Source organism: Notolepis coatsorum, assembly GCF_963971535.1.
Source record: "Notolepis coatsorum genome assembly, chromosome: 7".
Taxonomy (NCBI): domain Eukaryota; kingdom Metazoa; phylum Chordata; class Actinopteri; order Aulopiformes; family Paralepididae; genus Notolepis; species Notolepis coatsorum.
The window spans coordinates 4,782,385-4,810,231 of NC_140171.1; the positions used below are offsets into that span (position 1 = coordinate 4,782,385).

Sequence of the window (27,847 nt, forward strand, 5' to 3'; positions counted from 1 at the left end):
TATTCGTGGTGAGCGCCTTGCCCACTGCACCACGTAGCCGCCCACATTTACATTTTGTTGTGCATTTGTTCTTAGTGGTCCATGATAATGACCCAGAAAGGTTAAAGGTCTAAAGCTCATACCTTCTCCAGTCTGTATAGTAGAGGTTCCTTCCATGGGAGACCAGAGCGAAGGGGTACTGGATCCCCTCCAGGATCTGCCGACGGATCCTTCGCTGTGGATCCATACATTCCACCTTACGAGTACCTGGCGACATCAACACAGAGGACATCAACACAGAGGAGACATCAACACAGAGGAGACATCAACACAGAGGAGACATCAACACAGAGGAGACATCAACACAGAGGACATCAACACAGGAGACATCAGGGCTGTCCCCGACTAAGGATTTGGATGGTCGACTATGATTGGCCAAAATGTGTCGTTAGTCGACTATTGGTCGACAAAAAAAAATATATATATATAATATTTAAAAATAATTTTAATCTTTTTTTTTTTTTTGTATCATTCCATTTGGGCTGTGGGGGGTGCTTAAAGGGGAACTATTTTACTATTTCTTTCACTATTTGGGCACTTTTACACAATTCCTGTGAGTCTATGGAACACCTCTGTAATATATATATTTTTTTTATTCATTGTTTTGTATTTCTAATCAAGTCCTCAAAAACAGCATTTTTCTACCTCAAAAAGCCATTTTGAGCCTGGGCTCCAACCACTGTGTGCAGCTCATCTTGTACCTCGCCATTATCATGCAACGGTGTCTTTCTGACATCACAAATCATCACATTTTCAAATGACTCAGTACAGTGAGGGTGAATATTGTGAGAGGAGAATTGGAAGAATGCGCCAATATGAGAATTAGAGACATAGATCATATTAATATAAGTTCACATAGCTAGGAAACAATGCTAAACACTCAAAAAGGCCATTTATAAGATAGTTCCCCTTTAATGTCTGAAGGAGTCGACTGAAGGCTTCTTGTCCTCTGCAAAAGCATGCAATTGGTCCACTGATGGATACATCTTGATATGTGTCTAGTCTAGTGTGTTCATTAGATGGGTGAAATCCTCTTTCAGTGCCTCTGTGCCTGTTTTCTTAGCGTTAGCCACGCTTCTAGGCCTCTTTTCTTTTGGAAAGAATGATAAAAAAAAATTATATTATAATTTTTTTTTTTTTTTTTTTTAAATATATTCGACTAAGAGGTTGGCCAGTCGACTACTAATCAACACAGAGGAGACATCAACACAGAGGAGACATCAACACAGAGGAGACATCAACACAGAGGAGACATCAACACAGGAGGAGACATCAACACAGAGGAGACATCAACACAGGAGGAGACATCAACACAGAGGAGACATCAACACAGAGGAGACATCAACACAGAGGAGACATCAACACAGAGGAGACATCAACACAGGAGACATCAACACAGAGGAGACATCAACACAGAGGAGACATCAACACAGAGGAGACATCAACACAGAGGAGATATCAACACAGAGGAGACATGAGACATCAACACAGAGGAGACATCAACACAGAGGAGACATCAACACAGAGGAGACATCAACACAGAGGAGACATCAACACAGAGGTGCGGACGACCAGCTAAACTGAAAGCAATGTGGAGCGCTGGGCTCGAACAGGCAAACCCAGCGTCTCCAGTATTTGTGGTGAGCGCCTTGCCCACTGCACCACGTAGCCGCCCATAACCAAAATGTTTATCTTGACAAAAATATCCTCAAATAATAATAAAAGCTTCTCCTACCTGCATCTGCCCAACACAGCTGCTGGCCCTCGGGGTCATAGGTCAGACCGTTGGGTAGTCCCAGGTCGTCCTTGACCAAGACGGTCCTGTCCGTCCCGTCCATGTTGGACATCTCGATCTTCGGCCCGTCTCGGTTCCAGTCCGCCCAGTACAGCCGCCTGGAGAGGGAGAGTCTTTCAGCTGTACCCCTTTTTCAGCTGTACCCCTTTTTCAGCTGTACCCCTTTTCAGCTGTACCCCTTTTTCAGCTGTACCCCTTTTTCAGCTGTACCCCTTTTTCAGCTGTACCCCTTTTCAGCTGTACCCCTTTTTCAGCTGTACCCCTTTTCAGCTGTACCCCTTTTTCAGCTGTACCCCTTTTCAGCTGTACCCCTTTTTCAGCTGTACCCCTTTTTCAGCTGTACCCCTTTTTCAGCTGTACGCCTTTTCAGCTGTACCCCTTTTTCAGCTGTACCCCTTTTTCAGCTGTACCCCTTTTCAGCTGTACCCCTTTTTCAGCTGTACCCCTTTTCAGCTGTACCCCTTTTCAGCTGTACCCCTTTTCAGCTGTACCCCTTTTCAGCTGTACGCCTTTTCAGCTGTACGCCTTTTCAGCCTTACCCCTTTTCAGCTGTACCCCTTTTCAGCTGTACCCCTTTTCAGCTGTACCCCTTTTTCAGATGTACCCCTTTTCAGCTGTACGCCTTTTCAGCCGTACCCCTTTTCAGCTGTACCCCTTTTCAGCTGAACGCCTTTTCAGCTGTACCCCTTTTTCAGATGTACCCCTTTTCAGCTGTACCCCTTTTCAGCTGTACCCCTTTTCAGCCATGCCCCTTTTTAGCTGTGGCCCACATAAAAAGGCAAATACAACTTCACACTTTGACAAAGCTTTTATGAAGCGACCGGGGTACATTCATACATTTCGTCAAGACTGTATCACTCAAGTTCAACACTGTTTGAGTGCATAGTAATATAGACATAATAGTAATAATAATAATTCATTTATTTTGTATAGCGCTTTTCAAAGACCCAAAGTCGCTGACAATAGGCAAAAAAAGAAACAAAGAAAACAAAGAAACATAGAACCACAGGGAAACGGAGGACAATAGGAATAATACACAGGAACATAAAACCACGAGTAACGGATAGCAAGTACGGGAGTGACTAGGGGAGACAGTCGGGAGGAGAGGGAAAACCAAGGGGGGGGGGGGTGGGTGGGGGGGCAGGAGAGGAGAGAACGTGGGGCAGGGGGAAATGGTGGCGAGTTAGAGGAGGGTGGTTATGGGTAAGGAAGGTTGAATGCTTGGGAGAACAGGTAGGTTTTGAGTCTGGATTTGAATATTATTAGTATTAGCATAGTTGGTAGTAGTATAGACATATTAGCATAGTAGGAAGTAGTATAGACATATTAGCATAGTAGGAAGTAGTATAGACATATTAGCATAGTAGGAAGTAGTATAGACATATTAGCATAGTAGGAAGTAGTATAGACATATTAGCATAGTAGGAAGTAGTATAGATTACAGTAGCATAGTACCAAAATTATGCTGCCAGGGTTCTCACCCGCACCAAGTCCTGGCACCACATCACCCCCACCCTCATCCACCTCCACTGGCTTCCAGTCAAGTCCCGCATCAATTTCAAGATCCTCCTCATCACCTACAAATCCCTTCACTCCCTTGCCCCCCGGTACCTAGCGGACCTCCTCCATCCCCACATCCCGCCCCGGAGGCTGCGGTCCTCTGACTCCGGTCTCCTCTCCATCCCCACCCACCCAACCTGCGGACTGTTGGTCCCAGAGCCTTCTCCCAGTTGCCGCAGCCACCCTCTGGAACTCTCACTTCCTCCAAACATCCGTAGTGCTACAACATCCCTGCACTTTTTCCAAATCCCAACTCAAAACCCACCTCTTCACCAAATTTGTAAATGACTGCCTGATTTCCCTCTTTCTTTTTTCTTTTCTTTCCTTTTTACTTTGTTGTTACGTTGTTCCCTGATCCCCTTCCCCTAGTTGCCCCTTCCTGTTAAGCGCCTTGGGTCTCCTGAAAGGCGCTATATAAATCTAAGATATTATTATTATTATTATTATTATTATTATTATTATTATTATTATTATTATTATTATTATTATTATTATTATTATTATTATTATTATTTTAGTAGGTAGTAATATAGGCATGGTAGATTCCTTAGTAGCAAAGTGCATAATAGTAAAGGACAGTATGAAGGTTAATATATGTATATACTGTATATATATTTTTCATTTCAGATATTGATTGAAGAGGTGTGTTTTTAGTCAACGCTGATGGTTTCAGCTGTCCTGACTGTGGTGGTTTCAGCTGTCCTGACTGTGATGGTTTCATCTGTCCTGACTGTGGTGGTTTCAGCTGTCCTGTGATGGTTTCAGCTGTCCTGACTGTGATGGTTTCAGCTGTCCTGTGATGGTTTCAGCTGTCCTGACTGTGATGGTTTCAGCTGTCCTGTGATGGTTTCAGCTGTCCTGACTGTGATGGTTTCAGCTGTCCTGACTGTGATGGTTTCAGCTGACCTGACTGATGGTTTCAGCTGTCCTGACTGTGATGGTTTCAGCTGTCTGTCCGTGATGGTTTCTGCTGTCCTGGTTTCAGCTGTCTGTCCTGACTGTGATGGTTTCAGCTGTCCTGACTGTGGTGGTTTCAGCTGTCCTGACTGTGGTGGTTTCAGCTGTCCTGACTGTGGTGGTTTCAGCTGTCCTGACTGTGGTGGTTTCAGCTGTCCTGACTGTGGTGGTTTCAGCTGTCCTGACTGTGATGGTTTCTGCTGTCTGTCCTGACTGTGATGGTTTCAGCTGTCCTGACTGTGGTGGTTTCAGCTGTCCTGACTGTGATGGTTTCTGCTGTCTGTCCTGACTGTGATGGTTTCAGCTGTCCTGACTGTGGTGGTTTCAGCTGTCCTGACTGTGATGGTTTCAGCTGTCCTGACTGTGATGGTTTCTGCTGTCCTGACTGTGATGGTTTCAGCTGTCCTGACTGTGATGGTTTCTGCTGTCCTGACTGTGATGGTTTCTGCTGTCTGTCCTGACTGTGATGGTTTCTGCTGTCCTGACTGTGATGGTTTCTGCTGTCCTGACTGGGATGGTTTCAGCTGTCCTGACTGTGATGGTTTCAGCTGTCCTGACTGTGATGGTTTCAGCTGTCCTGACTGTGATGGTTTCAGCTGTCCTGACTGTGGTGGTTTCAGCTGTCCTGACTGTGATGGTTTTGGCTGTCCTGACTGTGGTGGTTTCTGCTGTCCTGACTGTGATGGTTTCTGCTGTCCTGACTGTGGTGGTTTCAGCTGTCCTGACTGTGATGGTTTTATCTGTCCTGACTGTGGTGGTTTCAGCTGTCCTGACTGTGATGGTTTTATCTGTCCTGACTGTGATGGTTTCAGCTGTCCTGACTGTGATGGTTTCAGCTGTCCTGACTGTGATGGTTTCAGCTGTCCTGACTGTGGTGGTTTCAGCTGTCCTGACTGTGGTGGTTTCAGCTGTCCTGACTGTGATGGTTTCTGCTGTCCTGACTGTGGTGGTTTCAGCTGTCCTGACTGTGATGGTTTCAGCTGTCCTGACTGTGATGGTTTCTGCTGTCCTGACTGTGATGGTTTCTGCTGTCCTGACTGTGATGGTTTCAGCTGTCCTGACTGTGATGGTTTCTGCTGTCCTGACTGTGATGGTTTCAGCTGTCCTGACTGTGATGGTTTCTGCTGTCCTGACTGTGATGGTTTCAGCTGTCTGTCCTGACTGTGGTGGTTTCAGCTGTCTGTCCTGACTGTGATGGTTTCTGCTGTCCTGACTGATGGTTTCTGCTGTCCTGACTGTGATGGTTTCTGCTGTCTGTCCTGACTGTGATGGTTTCTGCTGTCTGTCCTGACTGTGGTGGTTTCAGCTGTCCTGACTGTGATGGTTTCAGCTGTCCTGACTGTGATGGTTTCAGCTGTCCTGACTGTGATGGTTTCCACTGTGGAGTGAGGACCAGGAATAGCCTGCTTTGCTTTGATGATTGACGATTTGATAAAAAAAAAATTCCCTCCTATAAACAAACAAACAAAAAAACGTGTTAAAGCTGGTTTCACATCTGGGACACGTACCCGTAGGCGGGGTCAGCGACGATGGGCCGGGGGTTGATCAGGTCCCTGTCGAACAGAACGCGGCGCTGGCTGCCGTCCAGCTGGGCCACCTCGATGGTGTCCCTCATGGAGTCCGTCCAGAACATGAGTCTGGCCAGGTGGTCGATGGCGATGCCCTCTGGGCTCTCCAGCTCTGGGGACAGATGGTACACGGTTAGGGCTGGGCGATATGGCCTAAAAATTAAATCTCCGATTTTTTCACACCACATCCGATTTACGATTTTAATCCTTTTTTTTCACTAGAAACGTCAAGGAAATCATTCAAATAAGCTTTGTTTTTATTTGACACAAAAAAAATGAATTTCCCTATTGGGATTGAAGTGCAAACCTAACTTTCACCAATCGTCACTTAAAAAAATAAAAATAAAAAATTATATATATATATATAAAAGGTTACTCTTGATCAAACAAAGATGAATGTCCCTATTGGGATTAATAGTGCAATAACTTGCTTTTTCACCAAACTTCACTTAAAACAAATAAAAGGTGCCTCTTGATCATCAAATAAGAATGAATTTAATAAAGTGCAAATCTAACTTTCACCAAACATCACTTTTTGTAAAATCGACACGATAAAATCGACACGGTGCCGGCCACCAAGGTTTAAATAAACCCCAGGTTTATTTCCTGTTGCAGTGTTTTCTAGTATCAGTAGCGGACAGGAAACAAGGAAACTATAAGAGAAGGAAGGGTCGTCACGTCATTATGTAGCGCGTGAACGCACATTGGTGCCTAGTGTGGAAACTTTCAGTTCGGCCGACATTGAGTTGAATGGGATCAACCGTCTCATTTAAACAGGTTGTTTCCTCGGACGTCAGAATCATCTGCAATGTGTTGCCTTGTTAACCTCTTACCACGCAACGTGGTGAGAATTCGGGCCGCCATGGCCATGTGCGCACGTCACGGCACTTTGCGAGCGTCTACCGGCTCAGGGCTGCATTGATCATTTAACATACCGTTTCGAAACTTGAATTTGTCGCCGTTCGAACGCCACCTCACTTGACCAATTCCGTGCCTCGGTTCTCGAGTCACATGACGATATGTCAGGCGAGTGTCTTTTCACAGGCCGCACGTCAAATGACTACGTCGGACTGTATACACTCGAGAACTGACCAATCACCGCTGATGGCAAAAATTATTGGTCAGCGTTGTAGCCAACGAGTGTCCGGGGGAGGAATATAGGAAGTAGGTGAAAGTTGACGAGCGAAATTTTTTTTGTGACTCAGACTTCAGAACGCACGGTGGTGGATGGCCACGGAGGATTTTGGAACTTAATTTTCTTTGGGACACGGTTTACTAAAATATCTCTCAAGCACTCATTTCTGAACGGACTTTTATCAAATTTGGACCTGTACTACATAAGACTTCAGGCTATGGAACCAGAGTGTTTTCCAGCTCATACCTCTATGCTGGAATAATGGAATCTGGAATCTGGCAACCACGAAAGAAAAAAGTGAGTACACAAGTTCAACTTAAGTTCAAACCTCTGTTACTCTATTTCATTAGCGCTAAAAGTGATTATCATTTTTTTGCATTAGTAACTTCAGAATGTTATTTTTCAAAAGTAACCAGGCTCATGCATGTGCAAGTATAAAGTATAAAGCTAAGCTTTGCAAAAAAAAGTATGCAGTCATCAAGTTCAAAAAAAAAAAAAAAAAAATCCACTTTTCTGCCTGCCTGTTAAGAGGTTAACTGGCTAACTTTTGATATATTGGTTGATGTATATTTCCTCAGATAGCTGATATATTTTAAATCATTTGAATACAGGCTTCAATAGAACTGGCACCAAAGTCTGACACCAGAGCAGAGCATAGAACGCTGGTGTTCTGACGTGACGACCATTCCTTCTTTTTTAGTCTCCTTGACTCCTCTGGACTACGCGGGCAACTATGTCAGGATCTTGTATGTGGACTTCAGCTCGGCCTTCAACACCCTCCTTCCACCCATCCTGGAGCACCAGCTATCCCTGCTGCAGGTGCCGGCCTCCACTCGCAGGTGGATTACCGACTTCCTGTCCAACAGGTCTCAGCGGGTGAAGCTGGGGAAGAGCATGTCCAGCTCTAGGTCCATCAGCACCGGGTTCCCCGCAGGGCTGCGTCCTGTCCCCACTACTGTTCTCCCTGTACACACCAACAGCTGCGTTTCTCTCCACCCCTCGGTCAAACTCCTGAAATTCGCTGACGACACCACCCTGGTGGGCCTCATCTCCAGGGGGGGACGAGTCGGCCTACAGGAGGGAGATCGAGAGGCTGCAGAGCTGGTGCAGCTGCAACAACCTGGAGCTCAATGCTCTTAAGACAGCGGAGATGGTGGTGGACTTCCGGAGGAAAGCAACCCCGCCCCCTTCCATCATGCTGGGAGGCACCACCCAGGTGGCCTCCGTGGAGTCATGCCGCTTTCTGGGCATCACCATCTCCCGGGACCTGAAGTGGGAGCTTAACACCATGGCCCTGCTGAAAAAAGGCCCAGAAGAGGATGTTCTTCCTCCGGCAGCTGAAGAAGTTCAAACTGCCGAGGACCACGATGGCCCAATTTTACACGGCCCATCATTGAATCAATCCTCAGATTCCTCACCCACTACATCATCTCCTGGTTCCCCGCGGCAGCGGCAAAAGATCTTGCCAAGCTGCAGCGGGTGATTCGCTCTGAGGAGAGGGTGACTCCAGGGCGCTGAAGAGGGCAAGAAAGATCATGGCCGACCCCCTCCCACCCCGGCCTCTTCACCCTGCTCCCCTCTGGGATAAGGCTACGGATTCCGAAGGCTGTGAAAGCCCGACACGGACTGAGCCCCCCCCCCCCCAAGTGACACTGGCACAATGACACTGGCAAAATACTGAACTGGTCTTTACTGGAACTCTGCACTTTACACGTATACACTTTATATATATATTTATTTATTAATCCTCCACTGCACTGTTTTTGTCCTGTGTCTGTTGTTGTTGTTGTTGTTATTGTGAGAAAAAATTATATGCATACACTGTAATGCCCTAACATGCCCTAACATGTTACTTGTTTATTGCACAATGTTGATTCTATTATAATGTTATTTGCACATCGTTGCGGGCAAGACCACCCGCATTTCATTGTATACTTGTATGCCGTGACAAATAAATCTCTTGACTTGACTTGACTTGTAATGCCGCAACAATTACCAATGTGTTTTACACAAATGGCTTAATAAAGGAATCTGAATCTGAATCTGAATCTGAATTGACGGGAAACAAACTTGGATTCAAACTGTTCCCCTGGTGATGTCCTGCTGGGACGATGGTCTCTGTATGTAACTGTAGCTATTATATGGTTTTCATAATTTATATGTTCTTTAAGTTTTGTAAGCCTGGTGTAATATTTGAGAGTGTATTTATGTTGCATTTCTTATTTCTTTGTTATTTAATTTGCTACAACTTATAGCACCTTTATTTTGACGTCTCACTTATGTGTGTCCCGTCCCGTTGCTCTCGCGTGTTTCTTGGGACTAATTGCGACACCTGCGAGCAAGCAAGCAGCAGGGACGGTCAGCATTACGCTCCGGTACAAGTCGATAATTGAACTAATATGACTGTTAACGAGAACAGAAGACTGAACATTTCCCCCCTTTGTGTTGTAGCATGCAGCCAACGAGGTATTTAGTGTTTGCTTGTATTTTTTGCTTTGGTATATAACGTGTTGTTTTGCATGCTGTGCATGTTATTATTTTGTGTTGAACTAACGTGGCTTGTGGTTTCTCTTTTTAAGTTTTTCATGGTGGATTGGAGTAAGAAGACTGCAAGAAACCTGTAGCAAGAAACCAGGGGTGTAAAGTACTTGAGTAATTGTACTTCGTTACAATACTTAAGTACTGTTTTGGGGGATTTGTACTTTACTCAAGTATTATTAGGTTTGTATACTTGTACTTTTACTCAATTACATTTCAGAGAAAAAAAACATACTTTTTACTCCTTACATTTAAAATGCAGACCTACAAAGTACAAATCTCCCAGGTCCAACCATTTTAATTACTAACGTTAGCGTTATTAACTTATTAATCCAGCGGTCGCACATTATTTAAAAACAGCCAATCAAATCCCCATCAATGGAAAATTAACCCGCCCATACCCATGCTGATTGGTGCTTGTGTGAGTGTACTGTATGCTTGGTTTCATTCCAGCCTTGCCTAAACACCAGCTGATGATTTCACTAATTGGCTCACCTTTTCAACTAACTCACCTAGTTAAAATGAAAACTTGGCCCACGATGGAATGAGGTTGAGACCCCTGGTCTATCCCTTACAATAAAAAAAAGTTTTTACTTTTACTTTTTAGTACTTAAGTACATTTCAAAGTAGAAACTTTTTGACTTTTACTCAAGTGTGTGTTTAGCCAGATACTCTGACTTTTACTTGAGTAAGATTTTGAGACGGTACCCATACTTTCACTTAAGTATCATTTCTGGGTACTTTTTACACCCCTGCAAGAAACCCACTTGTGTCCGTCCGCCTGTGCTTGGAGGGAACTACAGTGTACCTGAGGTGACCACAGAGAGAACTACAGTGTACCTGAGGTGACCACAGAGAGAACTACACTGTACCTGAGGTGACCACAGAGAACTACAGTGTACCTGAGGTGACCACAGAGAACTACACTGTACCTGAGGTGACCACAGAGAGAACTACAGTGTACCTGAGGTGACCACAGAGAGAACTACAGTGTACCTGAGGTGACCACAGAGAGAACTACACTGTACCTGAGGTGACCACAGAGAACTACAGTGTGTGTGTCTCTGTGTGTGTACTGTGTGTGTGTGTCTCTGTGTGTGTACTGTGTGTGTGTGTGTGTCTGTGTGTGTGTCTGTGTGTGTGTCTCTGTGTGTGTACTGTGTGTGTGTGTCTCTGTGTGTGTGTGTGTGTGTGTGTGTGTGTGTGTGTGTGTGTGTGTGTGTGTGTGTGTATGTGTGTGTGTGTGTGTACCTGTAGCACTAACCTCTCACCTCTGTCCTGGTAAAAAAAGAACGAACTAAAACGAAAACGCAAAAAGAAAGAACGAACTAAAACGAAAACGCAAAAAAAAACGCAAAAAAATGAACGAACTAAAACGAGAACACAAAAAAACGAATGAAAAAAAAAGAACGCAAAAAAATTAACGAACTAAAACAAAAACGCAAAAAAAAGAACGAACTAAAACGAAAACGCAAAAAAAGAACACAAAAAAATGAACGAACTAAAACGAAAATGAACGAAAAAAAAAACTGCAAAAAAAAACTGCAAAAAAACAAAAACGCAAAGAAACGAACGAACTAAAACGAAAACGCAAAAAAAAGCTAAAAAATGAACGAACTAAAACAAAAACAAAAAAAAAACGCAAAAAAATTAACGAACTAAAACGAAAACGCAAAAAAACGCAAAAAAACGAACTAACTAAAACGAAAACGCAAAAAAACTAACAAACTAAAACAAAAACGCAAAAAAATAACGCAAAAAAATTAACTAACTAAAACGAAAACGCAAAAAAACTAACAAACTAAAACAAAAACGCAAAAAAAGAACGCAAAAAAATTAACTAACTAAAACGAAAACGCAAAAAAACGAACGAACTAAAACGAAAACACAAAATAAAACGCAAAAAAATTAACGAACTAAAACACAGTGTACCTGAGGTGACCACAGAGAACTACAGTGTACCTGAGGTGACCACGGAGAACTACACTGTACCTGAGGTGACCACAGAGAGAACTACAGTGTACCTGAGGTGACCACGAAGAACTACAGTGTACCTGAGGTGACCACGGAGAACTACAGTGTACCTGAGGTGACCACAGAGAACTACAGTGTACCTGAGGTGACCACAGAGAGAACTACAGTGTACCTGAGGTGACCACAGAGAACTACACTGTACCTGAGGTGACCACAGAGAACTACAGTGTACCTGAGGTGACCACGGAGAACTACAGTGTACCTGAGGTGACCACAGAGAACTACAGTGTACCTGAGGTGACCACGGAGAACTACAGTGTACCTGAGGTGACCACGGAGAACTACACTGTACCTGAGGTGACCACGGAGAGAACTACACTGTACCTGAGGTGACCACAGAGAACTACAGTGTACCTGAGGTGACCACAGAGAGAACTACAGTGTACCTGAGGTGACCACAGAGAGAACTACAGTGTACCTGAGGTGACCACAGAGAGAACTACAGTGTACCTGAGGTGACCACAGAGAGAACTACAGTGTACCTGAGGTGACCACAGAGAGAACTACACTGTACCTGAGGTGACCACACAGAGAACTACACTGTACCTGAGGTGACCACGGAGAGAACTACAGTGTACCTGAGGTGACCACACAGAGAACTACACTGTACCTGAGGTGACCACGGAGAGAACTACAGTGTACCTGAGGTGACCACAGAGAACTACAGTGTGTGTGTCTCTGTGTGTGTACTGTGTGTGTGTGTCTCTGTGTGTGTACTGTGTGTGTGTCTCTGTGTGTGTGTGTGTGTGTGTGTGTGTGTGTGTGTGTGTGTGTGTGTGTGTGTGTACCTGTAGCACTAACCTCTCACCTCTGTCCTGGTAAAAAAAGAACGAACTAAAACGAAAACGCAAAAAGAAAGAACGAACTAAAACGAAAAAGCAAAAAAAGAACGCAAAAAATTAACGAACTAAAACGAAAATGAATGCAAAAAAACGAAAAGAAAAAAAAAGAACGCAAAAAAAAAAAAACGCAGGAAAACGAACGCAAAAAACGAACAAACTAAAACGAAAACGCAAAAAAATGAACGATCTAAAACGAAAACAAAAGAAAAACGCAAAAAAATGAACGAACTAAAATGAAAACGCAAAAAAACGAACACAAAAAAACGAACGAACTAAAACGAAAAAAAAAACGCAAAAAAATGAACAAACTAAAACGAGAAGAAAGAACAAAAAAACGAACGAAAAAAAAAAACGCGAAAAAATTAACGAACTAAAACAAAAACGCTAAAAATTAACGAACTAAAACGAAAATGAATGAAAAAAAACGAACGAAAAAAAACGCAAAAAAACGAACGAACTAAAACGAAAACGCAAAAAAAGAACGCAAAAAAATTAACTAACTAAAACGAAAACGCAAAAAAACGAACGAACTAAAACGAAAACGCAAAAAAATTAACGAACTAAAACACAGTGTACCGGAGGTGACCACAGAGAGAACTACACTGTACCTGAGGTGACCACGGAGAACTACACTGTACCTGAGGTGACCACAGAGAACTACACTGTACCTGAGGTGACCACACAGAGAACTACAGTGTACCTGAGGTGACCACAGAGAGAACTACAGTGTACCTGAGGTGACCACAGAGAGAACTACAGTGTACCTGAGGTGACCACGGAGAACTACAGTGTACCTGAGGTGACCACGGAGAACTACACTGTACCTGAGGTGACCACAGAGAGAACTACAGTGTACCTGAGGTGACCACAGAGAGAACTACACTGTACCTGAGGTGACCACAGAGAACTACAGTGTACCTGAGGTGACCACAGAGAACTACAGTAAGTAAGTAAGTAAGTAAGTATTTATAAAGCACCTTTCATACATGTCATGTAGCTCAAAGTGCTGTACACAATTATAGGCATATATAACGATAAAAGCAATAAAGTCATAGTGATCAGTTAAGATCAATGTTAAAAATAATAATAATAATAATAATAATAATAGTAACGTAAAAATGAAAATAACGTAAAAACAGTCATTTGCTTACCAGTTTGGGAGAACAGGTCCGCACAAACATTTCCGCTCAGTGGCAACCGGAAATGCACTAAACCAATGCACTTGTATGGTAGGTAGCAATGTTTAGGTCTTATAATGCTAGTGTAGTTACGTTTTTATCAGTGGTCATAGTTGGGTCCATAGTGCTTTACCAAGTCCCACGGATCCATCAGTGGCCGTGTATTGTGTGCGTATGTACCCGTTCGCTCATGTGGTCAGTGGCCAGAGTTGGGTCCACAGGACTTATCCAAGTCCCATGGACCCATCAGTGGCCGCGTCTTGTGGTAGAAAGAAAGAAAAAGAAAAACGCATAAAGAAAACAGTCTAAAGTTTGAAAGTTTGGGAGGTCCGCAGAAACACGCCTTCAGCTCAGAAGCTGAGGCGTGTCAAAAACTTTTGAAAAACTGGAGGCGTGTCTCCTATTGTACCCATTCCTTCATCTAAAAAGTTTAAAAGTTTGGGAGGTCCGCAAAAACACGCCTTCAGCTCAGAAGCTGAGGTGTGTCAAAAACGTTTGAAAAACTGGAGGCGTGTCTCCTATTGTACCCATTCCTTCATCTAAAAAGTTTGAAAGTTTGGGAGGTCCGCAAAAACACTCCTTCAGCTCAGAAGCTGAGGCGTGTCAAAAACTTTTGAAAAACTGGAGGCGTGTCTCCTATGTACCCGTTCCTTCATCTAAAAAGTTGGGTCCACAAGGCTTATCCTAGCCTCATGGATCCATCAGGTTTTTCCAAGCCATAACTATTTGTAAGCTAGACTGTATAGGTACGTTTTTAATTTTCCTTTAAAAATGTGTATAGAGCTGGCGTTTCTGATGTGTGTTGGTAGTGTGTTCCATAGTTTTGGGGCATAGTTGGCAAATGCCATACTTCCTATCCTTTTTTGGTTTCTGGGCGTGTCTAGTAAACCTGTAGTGGATGACCGTAGCGTTCTTGAGGGCAGATAACTAACTAGGGAATTTGCTATGTATTTTGGGCCTTGCTCATTAAGAGCTTTATATGTTAGGAAAAGGACCTTAAAATCAATTCTATGAGTTATTGGAAGCCAGTGCAGAGTGGCCAGGACTGGAGTGATATGTTCTCTTCTCCTTGTATGAGTTAGTAATCGAGCTGCAGAGTTTTGGATAAGCTGAAGCTTCCCAATGGTTGCTTTGGGAAGACCAGTGAACAGTGCATTACAATAGTCAAGCCGACTTGATACAAAAGCATGAATAAGTTTCTCTGCATCCTTTTTATTTACGAAAGGTCTTACTTTCGCTATGTTTCTTAGTGTACCTGAGGTGACCACAGAGAGAACTACAGTGTACCTGAGGTGACCACAGAGAGAACTACAGTGTACCTGAGGTGACCACAGAGAGAACTACACTGTACCTGAGGTGACCACAGAGAACTACAGTGTACCTGAGGTGACCACAGAGAGAACTACACTGTACCTGAGGTGACCACGGAGAACTACAGTGTACCTGAGGTGACCACAGAGAACTACACTGTACCTGAGGTGACCACAGAGAGAACTACAGTGTACCTGAGGTGACCACAGAGAGAACTACAGTGTACCTGAGGTGACCACAGAGAGAACTACACTGTACCTGAGGTGACCACAGAGAGAACTACAGTGTACCTGAGGTGACCACAGAGAGAACTACAGTGTACCTGAGGTGACCACGGAGAGAACTACAGTGTACCTGAGGTGACCACGGAGACGATGTCCCCTCCGTCCAGATGAGCCTTGCTGATGGCCGGCCCTGTGATGTCCGTCCAGTACACCATCCTGTCCACGCAGTCGTAGGCCACTGCGATGACCACTCTGTCCTGAAGGCAAATGAATGAATGAATGAATGAATGAATGAATGAATGAATGAATGAATGAATGAAAACTAGGGATGTCCGATATTATCCGCCGATATCGGCAGTAAAATGTGATATCGGAAAATATCGGTATCGGTAAAAAAAAACAATAACAATTTTTTATTTTTTTTTACATTTATTTAACCTTTATTTACCCAGGCAAGCAAGTAAGAACCAATTCTTATTTTATTTATTTACAAAAGTATGTATGTTGGTTTAATTCAACAACAAGAGATATGTAATGTTAATTTAAACTTTTTTAATGATCATATTTTGCACAGATAATGCTTACATTTAGAAAGCCTTTTGAATGCATCCAGTGAAATTATTAGTTACCTGAAATTATTCCGTTTTTTTGGGGGGAAACCCTGCATATATCGGTATCGGTTGATATCGGTATCGGAAATTAAGAGTTGGACAATATCGGAATATCGGTATCGGTAAAAAAGCCAATATCGAGCATCCCTAATGAAAACTTTATTTAACAGATTGCAGAATGGGTACAATACACAGTACGGCTCAATACAAACACAATTGTTTAAGGGGATGCAGAGACCAGAGAAAGACGTTTGTCTTGTTTACATCATCAGGGTCCCCCTCCATTTTCAATTCATAGTGACATTTATGACATACACGACAACATACATGACATTTATGACATGGGGACATACATGACATATTACAGGTATATAATACTGTTACATTTGTGACATATATACGATATGCAAATAATACAGTACTGTTACCCAGAGATCCTGACAGAAAATATATGATGGGGAGGAGACTGTACATTAGGAGGGGTGGGGGGGGGGGGGGGGTTTGGACACACAAAGACAGTGAGAGGGACAATGAATCCATCGATCGATTGGTTTGGTCTTAGTCAAAAGAGACTTTGTCAATTAATAATAATAATAATAAACTTTATTTATATAGCACCTTTCATACAAGAATTGCAGCTCAAAGTGCTTCACAGCAGTAAGAAATACATAGGCATAACATTTGCACAGAATTGGCAGATCAAGAGCAATGCATGAAGTGCAGACATAGAATTAGGCATAAAATAAGCATAAAATGAGCATAGAATAGACAGCAGCAAAATAGACATTTAAATCACGTAGTTTTTCATATTAGGATCTAATATCTTAATAGGCCTCTTTGTTTACGGTTTGATTGCCACTGATACACATAAAATAGACATTGGATTAGTTGGGTTTTTGCCCCCATGCTAAATTAGTTATTAACTGAAAGATTATCAGCACATCTCTGGTAGACACTAGAATCTAAGAGGTCTTTCTGCATGAGCACACGTGGGAGTCACAATTTGTACAGATTTGTCAATAAATCAACAAATCGATAAAAATGGTGGAGGTGACATGCAAGGTGCCGACCTGCTCATCGGGAGCAATTCGGGGGTTAAGTGTCTTGCTCCAGGACACTTCCTGGGAGGTAGAGCTGGTCTAGAGACAGTGGCTCAGGAGGTAGAGCTGGTCTAGAGACAGTGGCTCAGGAGGTAGAGCTGGTCTAGAGACAGTGGCTCAGGAGGTAGAGCTGGTCTAGAGACAGTGGCTCAGGAGGTAGAGCTGGTCTAAAGACAGTGGTTCAGGAGGTAGAGCTGGTCTAGAGACAGTGGCTCAGGAGGTAGAGCTGGTCTAGAGACAGTGGCTCAGGAGGTAGAGCTGGTCTAGAGACAGTGGCTCAGGAGGTAGAGCTGGTCTAGAGACAGTGTCTCAGGAGGTAGAGCTGGTCTAGAGACAGTGGCTCAGGAGGTAGAGCTGGTCTATAGACAGTGGCTCAGGAGGTAGAGCTGGTCTAGAGACAGTGGCTCAGGAGGTAGAGCTGGTCTAGAGACAGTGGCTCAGGAGGTAGAGCTGGTCTAAAGACAGTGGTTCAGGAGGTAGAGCTGGTCTAGAGACAGTGGCTCAGGAGGTAGAGCTGGTCTAGAGACAGTGGCTCAGGAGGTAGGGCTGGTCTAGAGACAGTGGCTCAGGAGGTAGAGCTGGTCTAGAGACAGTGGCTCAGGAGGTAGAGCTGGTCTTCTAGAGACAGTGGCTCAGGAGGTAGAGCTGGTCTAGAGACAGTGGCTCAGGAGGTAGAGCTGGTCTAGAGACAGTGGCTCAGGAGGTAGAGCTGGTCTAGAGACAGTGGCTCAGGAGGTAGAGCTGGTCTAGAGACAGTGGCTCAGGAGGTAGTGCAGTCGCCTGGTAATCCGGAGGTTCCCGGTTCAATTCCTCCCGGGCAGCGTGTCGAAGTATCCTTGAGCAAGACACTTAACCCCCTAACTGCTCCCGATGAGCAGGTTGGGCACCTTGCATGGTCGCCTCCCCCGTCGGTGTGTGAATGTGTGAGTGAACGGGTAAAAATGCGAGGAACAAATTGTAAAGCGCTTTGGATTAAAGATGTAATATAAATGCACCATTTACCGTTTACCATTAGTAGTAGTAGTAGTAGTAGTTTATTTCAGTCATCATCACACACAGTACAATATACATCATCATTTATCAATATTTGATTATTTACAGTGACTGAAAAAGGTACAGGCTGAAGCATAGTGCTTATATGTGCCTGTCCTATATTCTTACCAAAAGAAAATATATATATATTTTTTTTTACTCCAAAACAGTATTCTAAAGAAAAGAAGAAAAAAAAGCAAGCAAAACAGTATTTTTCACCCTTGTAGTTTTTCAAAATTTAGCATTAAAAAAAAAAAAAAAAAAATACAAAAATGTAGATTCCAAAACAGTATTCTAAAAGAAAAAAAAGAAAACAAAACCGTGTTATTCACCCTTGTAGTTTTCAAAAATATCTTTACAAACCTTTTTCTTAAAAACCAAAATCGAATGACTCATTCTTAACTGTATATCCGCATTGTTCCACAAGTTAACCCCAATAATAGAAATACACCTCCTTTTAATCCCTTTCTTAGCTTTCTGAACAGTAAATTTACAAATATCTCTCAAATCATATTTTTGGATAAAAGATGTAATATAAATGCACCATTTACCGTTTACCATTGATCAGTCACATTCAATGGGTCCCTTGTCCCTTGTTCAATGGGGGGGGGGGGGGGTGGGGGGGATAGATGGACGGACCGCAGCCCGGGGGGGGGGGGGGGGGGGGGGTGTGAACAGAGACGGCCTGACCACCGTCATTATCTCCGCGCCGTACAGCGAGCACTTCATGGAATTTGCAAACGGGCAGAAAAAAACGAAAGCTTGTACGTTCCGTCTCCCGTCTTGACGACTCACTCTTCCACTTGTGAGGAGAGGTCTCTGTTCTGTTGCGACACAGTTAGACGATTGTTTCAGTGGGATTGGGCCGTCGCAGGCTGGACATTTCTGAAGAGACGTGTCTGTGTGTCGTGTGTGTTGTGTGTAGGGATGTTCGATATTGGCTTTTTTACCGATATCCAATACCGATATTGTCCAACTCTTAATTTCCGATACCGATATATACAGGGTATATAAAACTAAATAATTTCAGGTAACTAACATTGCATACTGTACCTCTTGTCGTGGAATTAACACAACATTATGCATACTTTTGACAATAAAAGTATGCATCGACGGGTTAATTTCACTGGATGCATTCAACAAGGCATTCTAAATGTAAACATTATCTGTGCATCGCCCCTTTTCTTCTCTCTCTCTCCCTCTGGTTCTCACTCTCCCTTTCTCTTTTTCTCTCTCTCTCTCTTTCCTTCTCTCTCCCTTATTTATTGTAATTTTCCTCGTATAATATTTCTACTGTAATTGAGCATTTTATTAACTTGTATCAGTTGTATGCATGTACATAACCTTGTTTTTGTTGCAGCCTCCCCCCCCCCCCTTCCCTTAAAAGGATTTAGCTTTTTGGTCAGGCTGCTTTTGTATATAATAATTTGTTCTTACTTGCTTGCCTGGGTAAATAAAGGTTAAAGGGGACATGTCTTGCTATTCCTTTCACTATTTGGGCAACTTTACACAATTCCTGTGAGTCTATGGAACACATCTGTAAAGTTTTTTTCAAAAAAATTCATTGTTTTGCATTTCTAATCAAGTTATCTAAGGGCTTGTGTCCACCAGGGACGTTTTATGAGTTGTCAGCTCCTTTCTGTCATTCATTTCTATGCTGGAGAAGCGACAGGCGCGCTCCTCTTCCCAGCGCCGCGCCTCGCGTTTATGAGCTCTCGGCTGCAGCGTTTTTTGGCGGAGCGCTCCCAGCGCATAAAGTTGAAACTAGTTAAACTTTTGGAAAGGAGCGCGCTCATCAATGTAACTCATCGAGGAAGGGGCGGAGCCGCGGCTGGCGCGAGCCTCAGAAAAACGCTCAGAGCTTATTTTTTTTCTTTTTTCAAATCGGTCCCGCCTTGAAAAAAAGGCTTTTAGTGGACAGACACATAGCCTTAAGCAGCATTTTTCCACTTCAAGATGTCAAGCTGTTTTGTGCTTGGCTCCGCCCATAAGCGCTTTGAGTGACAGTCACCCACAGTCTGCATTGGCAGACACTGACAGAGAGAGATATAGAGAGATTGAGGGGGGATACTAATTAATTTCGCCGTGGGGGGGGGGGGGCATAATCCCACGAGACAATGCATTGGTAACTTGTTTCAAATGACAATATATACCCCTGTGGATATTATTGCACGGATCGGAATACGGGCACGCGCGCGGGAGTCAAAGCTATTTTGACAGTGATATGCGAGTGGAGAAGCCCCATCCCCGCGGCGAGCGGTCAGGGGAGGTTGTGTGTGTGAGTGTGTGTAAAGGCGTGTGTGTTTCGAGAGAAGCTCCTGTCCCTCTCTCTCTCTCTCTCTCTCTCTCTCTCTCTCTCTCTCTCTCTCTCTCTCTCTCTCTCTCTCTCTCTCTCTCTCTCTCTCTCTCTCTCTCTCTCTCTCTCTCTCTCTCTCTCTCTCTGCCTCTCTCTGTCGGCACCGCTTGAGGAAGTGTAGGTATTTCCACTTGCTCTGTTGTTGAGCGAATGGTTGCGCTACAACCATAGAGGGGGCGTTACTGCAGATCAGCTCCTCCTCCTTGTAGGACAGCGAGTCTATTCAGAATAGCTTAATTCACTGGGGGAGGATATTGTCACAACCGAATTGGAGCAATCCGCCAAAATAAGAATTAGATACACAGACCCCATTGATATAAACCCCCATTGCTAGGAAACAATGCTAAACACTGGAAAAGGCCATTTATAAGACACGGGACCTTTAAATAAAATAAATGGTCCCGGGTTCAAATCCACTCGGTTACATTGGAGACAGCGGCGGGATTTGAACCTGGGACCATAGGATCCACGCGCGGCCGCAACAACCAGCTGAGCTAAAGGGTCAGACCCCGTTAACAGGTGCTGGTTGACTGCGACCGACTCGTTAGTAGTTTACAACATCATGGTAGGACTGGACCAGGTGACTCTCTACTCACGTCAGCAGGTGCTGGTTGATCGACTCGTTAGTAGTTTACAACATCATGGTAGGACTGAACGAGGTGACTCTCTACTCACGGTAGGGCTGACCTTCAAATCTTTTTTTTGGAATTCGAAGCTTCAGGGCCGAGATTCGATTTTAATTCGAAGCTTCGAGATAAAAAAAAATGAAAAAACTATAATTTTTTATATTTCTTTTTATATGTTTTTTTTTAATGTTGTGGGACTTGTACAGCACTTTGTTCAACTTTGTCAGTGCTGTAAAGTTTAAACCTTAAGCCGCCATTTGAGGCTTTATAAAAGCAGCACAATGAACACAAATCTGTCCGTGCCGAGTCCGACCTCATCTCATGAATAACAAACAGCATGGCTTGTTGTAGTTAACAAAGAGAGGCAGAGTTGATTTTGCACCAAAAAAAGAAGAAAAAAAAATAATTATTTATTTTTTTATATTCGAATTTTTTATTTTCATATTCGAATCCCATGCCCATCGAACAAAGCTTCGAAGCTTCGAAGTGTTTAAGGCCCTGTTTAGACGGAGAGAGTCTGAACAGAAACCGCAAAAGTTGTCTTGCGGTCTCACTTTTAATTTTGCGTTTAGACTAGTGTTTTGGGATGGAATTCTGCGTGCAGACGAGGCTGTAAAGACTCGAGACGACGGAGCCCCGCTGTCACACGATTGGCGCAGATGTCACATGACCAGAAACGTCAGTGGCCAATCAGATCGCCTCAGGTCGTTGAGACAACCAGACGTGCTGTGAAGACCCGCCCCTACTCTGCCTCTGATTCGCAGACTGTGGGTGGGGGAATGTGATTGGACCAAAGCAGAGTCACTCACAGACAGTGGCTCCAGTCACTAATAGTTGCGATAGCCGCGGGACAGATTCTTGTGTATTTAAAAGTACTGCCAATGTAGCCTTCAGGTGATCGCCATGGATAGAATCAGACATGCTTTGTTTACGCTTCTAGGCTACTGGCGTCTGGCGCATACCTGTGATGTAAGCAGTACGCGACAAGAGCCTTGACAACCCTTTCGTCATAGTTTTATGCGGTTTGACAGTTTAGAATCTAAACTTTAGATGATAGCGCAAAGGTTTATCGTTTCTAGGAATTCCACCCAGGAAGGTGGTCTCACTTTTTTGCGGATTCTCCCCGTAAAAACGCTGTTGCCGTATAAACAAAAGGCACATCCGAAAAAATATTTTTGCGGATTCACCTGCTAGCGTTTCCGTCTAAACGTGGCCTAAGACAGCCCTATAGTTGACAACATCATGACAGGACTGGACCAGGTGACTCTCTACTCACGGGGAGGTACAGCAAGGCCTTGGCCTCCTCCTTCCTCATGCTGTAGCCGTCCAGCGGGACGTGTTCTATCTTCCCGCTCTGGGCGAACAGCAGGTGGGTCCCCGGGGCCAACGGGATCACATCGGGCCGAGGGGTGGGGCCGACCGGGGGAGGGGCCACGCCCTGGTCAATGCCTGCACGGGGCCCAGAGGGACACTGATTAGTTAGTTAGTGTAGTTTACATTTAGTCAGTCGCTTCGCTGAATGCTTTTATCCAAAGCGACTTACAAATGGTGTACAACAAGTCAGCAGGAAGGGGTGCAACCTCTGGCAGCTAATTATTATAATAATAATAATAATAATAATAATAATAATAATAATAATAATAATAATAATAATAATAATAATAATAATAATAATAATAATAATAATAATAATAATAATAATAATAATAATAATAATAAATAATAATAATGATAATAATAATAATAATAATAATAAACTTTATTTGTATAGCACCTTACATACAAAAATTGCAGCTCAAAGTGCTTCACAACAGAAAAAAACAGGCATAAAATGAGCACAGTGCAGACATATAAAATCACAGTTTTCACATTAGGATCTAACATCCCAATAGGCATAGTAGATAGTAGTATAATGCATAGTAGCATAGTAGGTAGTAGTATAATGCATAGTAGCATAGTAGGTGACCAATGCATAGTAGCATAGTAGATAGTAGTATAATGCATAGTAGCATAGTAGGTAGTAGTATAATGCATAGTAGCATAGGTGACCAATGCATAGTAGCATAGTAGGTAGTAGTATAGATATAGTAGATAGTAGTATAGACATAGTAGGATATAACATAATAGATAGTAGTATAGACAAAGTAGCATAGTAGATAGTAGTATAGACATAGTAGAATAGTATACACCTCGAGACCGGACGTTACTGGGGGGGGGTATTTGCACTTGCTGAATATTTAGAGAAAGCTTGGGATAAACGCACGGAGATAACATAATATGTGATGTATTTTGGCCTCTGATGGTGTAGTTTAGACACCATGGGAAGTGATTGTTATGTTCAATTGTTGTTTTTGGTGTTTTATAATCCCGTAAGGGGTGGGTCGTCGGACATGACACGGAAAAATTTAAATGACATTCATTCAGTACACATAGTAGTATAGACATAGTAGCATAGACATAGTAGCATAGTACATAATAGTAAGAAGGTGCTGTATGATGACATTGTAATGTAATGTAATCTAAGTGGATTAGTACAGAGCTACTCACACAGAGTAATCTAATGTAATGTAATGTAATGTAATCTAATGTAATCTAATGTAATGTAATGTAATGTAATGTAATGTAATCTAAATGGATTAGCACAGAGATACTCACACAGAGTAATCTAATGTAATCTAATGTAATCTAAGTGGATTAGAACAGAGATACTCACAGAGTAATCTAATGTAATCTAATGTAATCTAATGTAATGTAATCTAATGTAATCTAATGTAATCTAAATGGATTAGCACAGAGATACTCACACAGAGTAATCTAATGTAATCTAATGTAATGTAATCTAATGTAATCTAATGTAATGTAATGTAATCTAATGTAATCTAATGTAATGTAATCTAATGTAATCTAAGTGGATTAGCACAGAGATACTCAGAGTAATCTAATGTAATCTAATGTAATCTAATGTAATCTAATGTAATCTAAATGGATTAGCACAGAGCTACTCACACAGAGTAATCTAATGTAATGTAATGTAATCTAAGTATATTAGAGCTACTCACACAGAGTAATGTAATGTAATGTAATCTAAGTATATTAGAGCTACTCACACAGAGTAATGTAATGTAATGTAATCTAAGTATATTAGAGCTACTCACACAGAGTAATGTAATGTAATGTAATCTAAGTATATCAGAGCTACTCACACAGAGTAATGTAATGTAATGTAATCTAAGTATATCAGAGCTACTCACACAGAGTAATGTAATGTAATCTAAGTATATTAGAGCTACTCACACAGAGTAATGTAATGTAATGTAATCTAAGTATATCAGAGCTACTCACACAGAGTAATGTAATGTAATGTAATCTAAGTATATCAGAGCTACTCACACAGAGTAATGTAATGTAATGTAATGTAATCTAAGTATATTAGAGCTACTCACACAGAGTAATGTAATGTAATGTAATGTAATGTAATCTAAGTATATTAGAGCTACTCACACAGAGTAATGTAATGTAATGTAATCTGAGTACATTAGAGCTACTCACACAGAGTAATGTAATGTAATGTAATCTGAGTATATTAGAGCTACTCACACAGAGTAATGTAATGTAATGTAATGTAATCTAAGTATATTAGAGCTACTCACACAGAGTAATGTAATGTAATGTAATCTAAGTACATTAGAGCTACTCACACAGAGTAATGTAATCTAATGTAATCTAAGTATATTAGATCTACTCACACAGAGTAATGTAATGTAATCTAAGTATATTAGAGCTACTCACACAGAGTAATGTAATGTAATCTAAGTATATCAGAGCTACTCACACAGAGTAATGTAATGTAATGTAATCTAATGTAATGTAATGTAATGTAATCTAAGTATATCAGAGCTACTCACACAGAGTAATGTAATGTAATGTAATCTAAGTATATCTACTCACACAGAGTAATGTAATGTAATCTAAGTATATCTACTCACACAGAGTAATGTAATGTAATGTAATCTAAGTATATTAGAGCTACTCACACAGAGTAATGTAATGTAATGTAATCTAAGTATATTAGAGCTACTCACACAGAGTAATGTAATGTAATGTAATCTAAGTATATTAGAGCTACTCACACAGAGTAATGTAATGTAATGTAATGTAATGTAATCTAAGTACATTAGAGCTACTCACACAGAGTAATGTAATGTAATGTAATCTAAGTACATTAGAGCTACTCACACAGAGTAATGTAATGTAATGTAATCTAAGTATATTAGAGCTACTCACACAGAGTAATGTAATGTAATCTAAGTAGATCAGAGCTACTCACACAGAGTAATGTAATGTAATGTAATCTAATGTAATGTAATGTAATGTAATCTAAGTATATCAGAGCTACTCACACAGAGTAATGTAATGTAATGTAATCTAAGTATATCTACTCACACAGAGTAATGTAATGTAATCTAAGTATATCTACTCACACAGAGTAATGTAATGTAATGTAATCTAAGTATATTAGAGCTACTCACACAGAGTAATGTAATGTAATGTAATCTAAGTACATTAGAGCTACTCACACAGAGTAATGTAATGTAATGTAATCTAAGTACATTAGAGCTACTCACACAGAGAGTAATGTAATGTAATGTAATGTAATCTAAGTACATTAGAGCTACTCACACAGAGTAATGTAATGTAATGTAATGTAATCTGAGTATATCTACTCACACAGGGGCCTGGCCCCGGGCTCGGCTCGGCTCCCAGGGACCTCCTGGCCGTTGCCGTCGACGCACCAACACTGGCCGGCGCTGCCGTGGCACTGCGTGGGCTCGTAGGCGCCGCGCCGGTCGCACTGGGGGACGTACTGGCCGACGGCGGGGGGGCGCGGCCGGAAGAGGAAGGAGAAGGTCCCCGTGGAGGAGGAGGAGGAGGAGGAGGAGGAGGCGGCCTGGGCGCTCTCCCTGTGGCGCTCGCACTGGGTCTGCTCGCGGTCTGCAGGGGGCGGAGGAGGAGAGACGCAGACCACAACACGGTCACCTTCACCTTCATGTGCGTGAACCCTGACCCCTGACCCCGAGGCTGGGAGCCCCCCCACTGAGACTCCGAGGGCCCCCCCATCACACACCACCACCCACCCCCCCCTCACAGAACCCCTTCCTCACACAGAACCCCCCCTCACACCACCACGCCCCTCCCCCCTCACACACCACGCCCCCCCCCCCCACAACCGGAGTTTCCTTAGAAGATAAAACCATTATTATTATTATTAGACGGTTATATAGGTGCATTAAACAGGTTCATTTGGACCTTAAGCTGAGACAGTTTTGTTTTGTTTTATTAAGACGGGGGATTAGCTGTCAAATTAATGACCGCTACAGAAACAAGCATTTCATCATAAAGTATTCTGTATTTTATTATGACAAATAATAAACAAACTTGAAAATTTAAACTAGTCTTCCTGGGATCCTCACAAGAAAACAAATACAGAATGTAATTAGCGTTAACAAGAAAAAAAAAAGAAGAAAAAAAACATAAAACATAAAATAGTTCATCACATCTTACCACATCATACTCTCATCAGTCTTATTTACATCGTTTCACTTTTTTTCCATATCTTTTTAATTTAAACTACATTTATTCTGCACTAACCCTTGTGAATATGGCTCTGTAGCGCACTGTGGATGTGAACCCTTTCACTACCACACTACAGAAGGTTAACCCTTTCACTATCGCCCTACAGACGGTTAACCCTTTGCCGTGTGGCAGTGAAAGGGTTAACATTCTGTATTGTCACAGTGAAAGGGTTAACCATTTGGTAGTGTGGTAGTGAAAGGGTTAAGGTATTAGTCCTCGGTCGAGGAAGTACAGTGTTGATGTGGAGCAGCAGCCTCTTCTTACTTCTGACCTGACGCTGAGTGTCAACATGTGAGCTAGCTAGACTAGATAGTAGGGCTGTCTTAAACACTTCGAAGCTTCGTTCGATGGGCATGGGATTCGAATATGAAAATAAAATTCGAATATATAAATTTTATTTTATATATATATATATATAAATATATATATATTTTTTGGGTGCTAAATCAACTCTGCCTCTCTTTGTTAACTACAACAAGCAATGCTGTTTGTTATTTAAGATGAGGTCGGACTCGGCACTGACAGATTTGTGTTCATTGTGCTGCTTTTATAAAGCCTCAAATGACGGCTTACAATATTTCATGAAAGCAAAGTGTTTCGTTTGTCTTTTAAAAAGGTTTAAACTTTACATACATCGCTGACAAAGTTGAACAAAGTGCTGTACAAGTCCCACAACATAAAAATGTATAATAATAATAATAAAAAAAAAAGTATTTATAATTAAAAAAAAATAAATAAAAATGTAATCTCGAAGCTTCGAATTAAAATCGAATCTCGGCCCCGAAGATTCGAATTCCAAAAAAAATTATTCGAAGGTCAGCCCTACTAGATAGGCGTCCAGAGGACGTCTGTCGCAGGGGGAACGGATCTAGGAGAACCAAGGTTGTGTTTTACTTTAGGCGCCAGAACGGGAGATAAGTGAGGAGAGGGGGATAACAACTTGTCTTGTGATTCCAGGGAGAGAGAGAATCTAGAGTCTATCCTGAAGGAAGACAGGATAAGTAACATTCATTACTCCATCATTTACCATTTATATTAAAAGTCTGTACCATCTGTAGTGTGGTAGTGAAAAGGGTTAACCATCTGTAGTGTGGTAGTGAAAAGGGTTAACCATCTGTAGTGTGGTAGTGAAAAGGGTTAACCATCTGTAGTGTGGTAGTGAAAAGGGTTAACCATCTGTAGTGTGGTAGTGAAAGGGTTAACCTTCTGTAATGTGGCAGTGAAAGGGTTAACCTTCTGTAGTGTGGTAGTGAAAGGGTTAACCATCTGTAGTGTGTTAGTGAAAGGGTTAACCTTCTGTAGTGTGG

The 27,847-nt window shown here is 42.4% G+C and overlaps 1 protein-coding gene across 1 annotated transcript in view; it reads right to left on the reverse strand.

Moving 5' to 3' along the window:
• Positions 1-27,847, reverse strand: part of LOC311232593 (nidogen-1-like) — a gene marked incomplete at its 5' end in the record, with an annotated part of 86,299 nt that overhangs the window by 7,067 nt on the left and 51,385 nt on the right. Inside the window, 6 exons of the mRNA XM_084319453.1 lie at positions 123-246; positions 1,775-1,932; positions 5,860-6,031; positions 15,312-15,438; positions 22,183-22,355; positions 25,635-25,898. Of these exons, the coding sequence (XP_084175579.1) occupies positions 123-246; positions 1,775-1,932; positions 5,860-6,031; positions 15,312-15,438; positions 22,183-22,355; positions 25,635-25,898 (1,018 nt within the window). The remainder of the gene's footprint in view (positions 1-122; positions 247-1,774; positions 1,933-5,859; positions 6,032-15,311; positions 15,439-22,182; positions 22,356-25,634; positions 25,899-27,847) is intronic.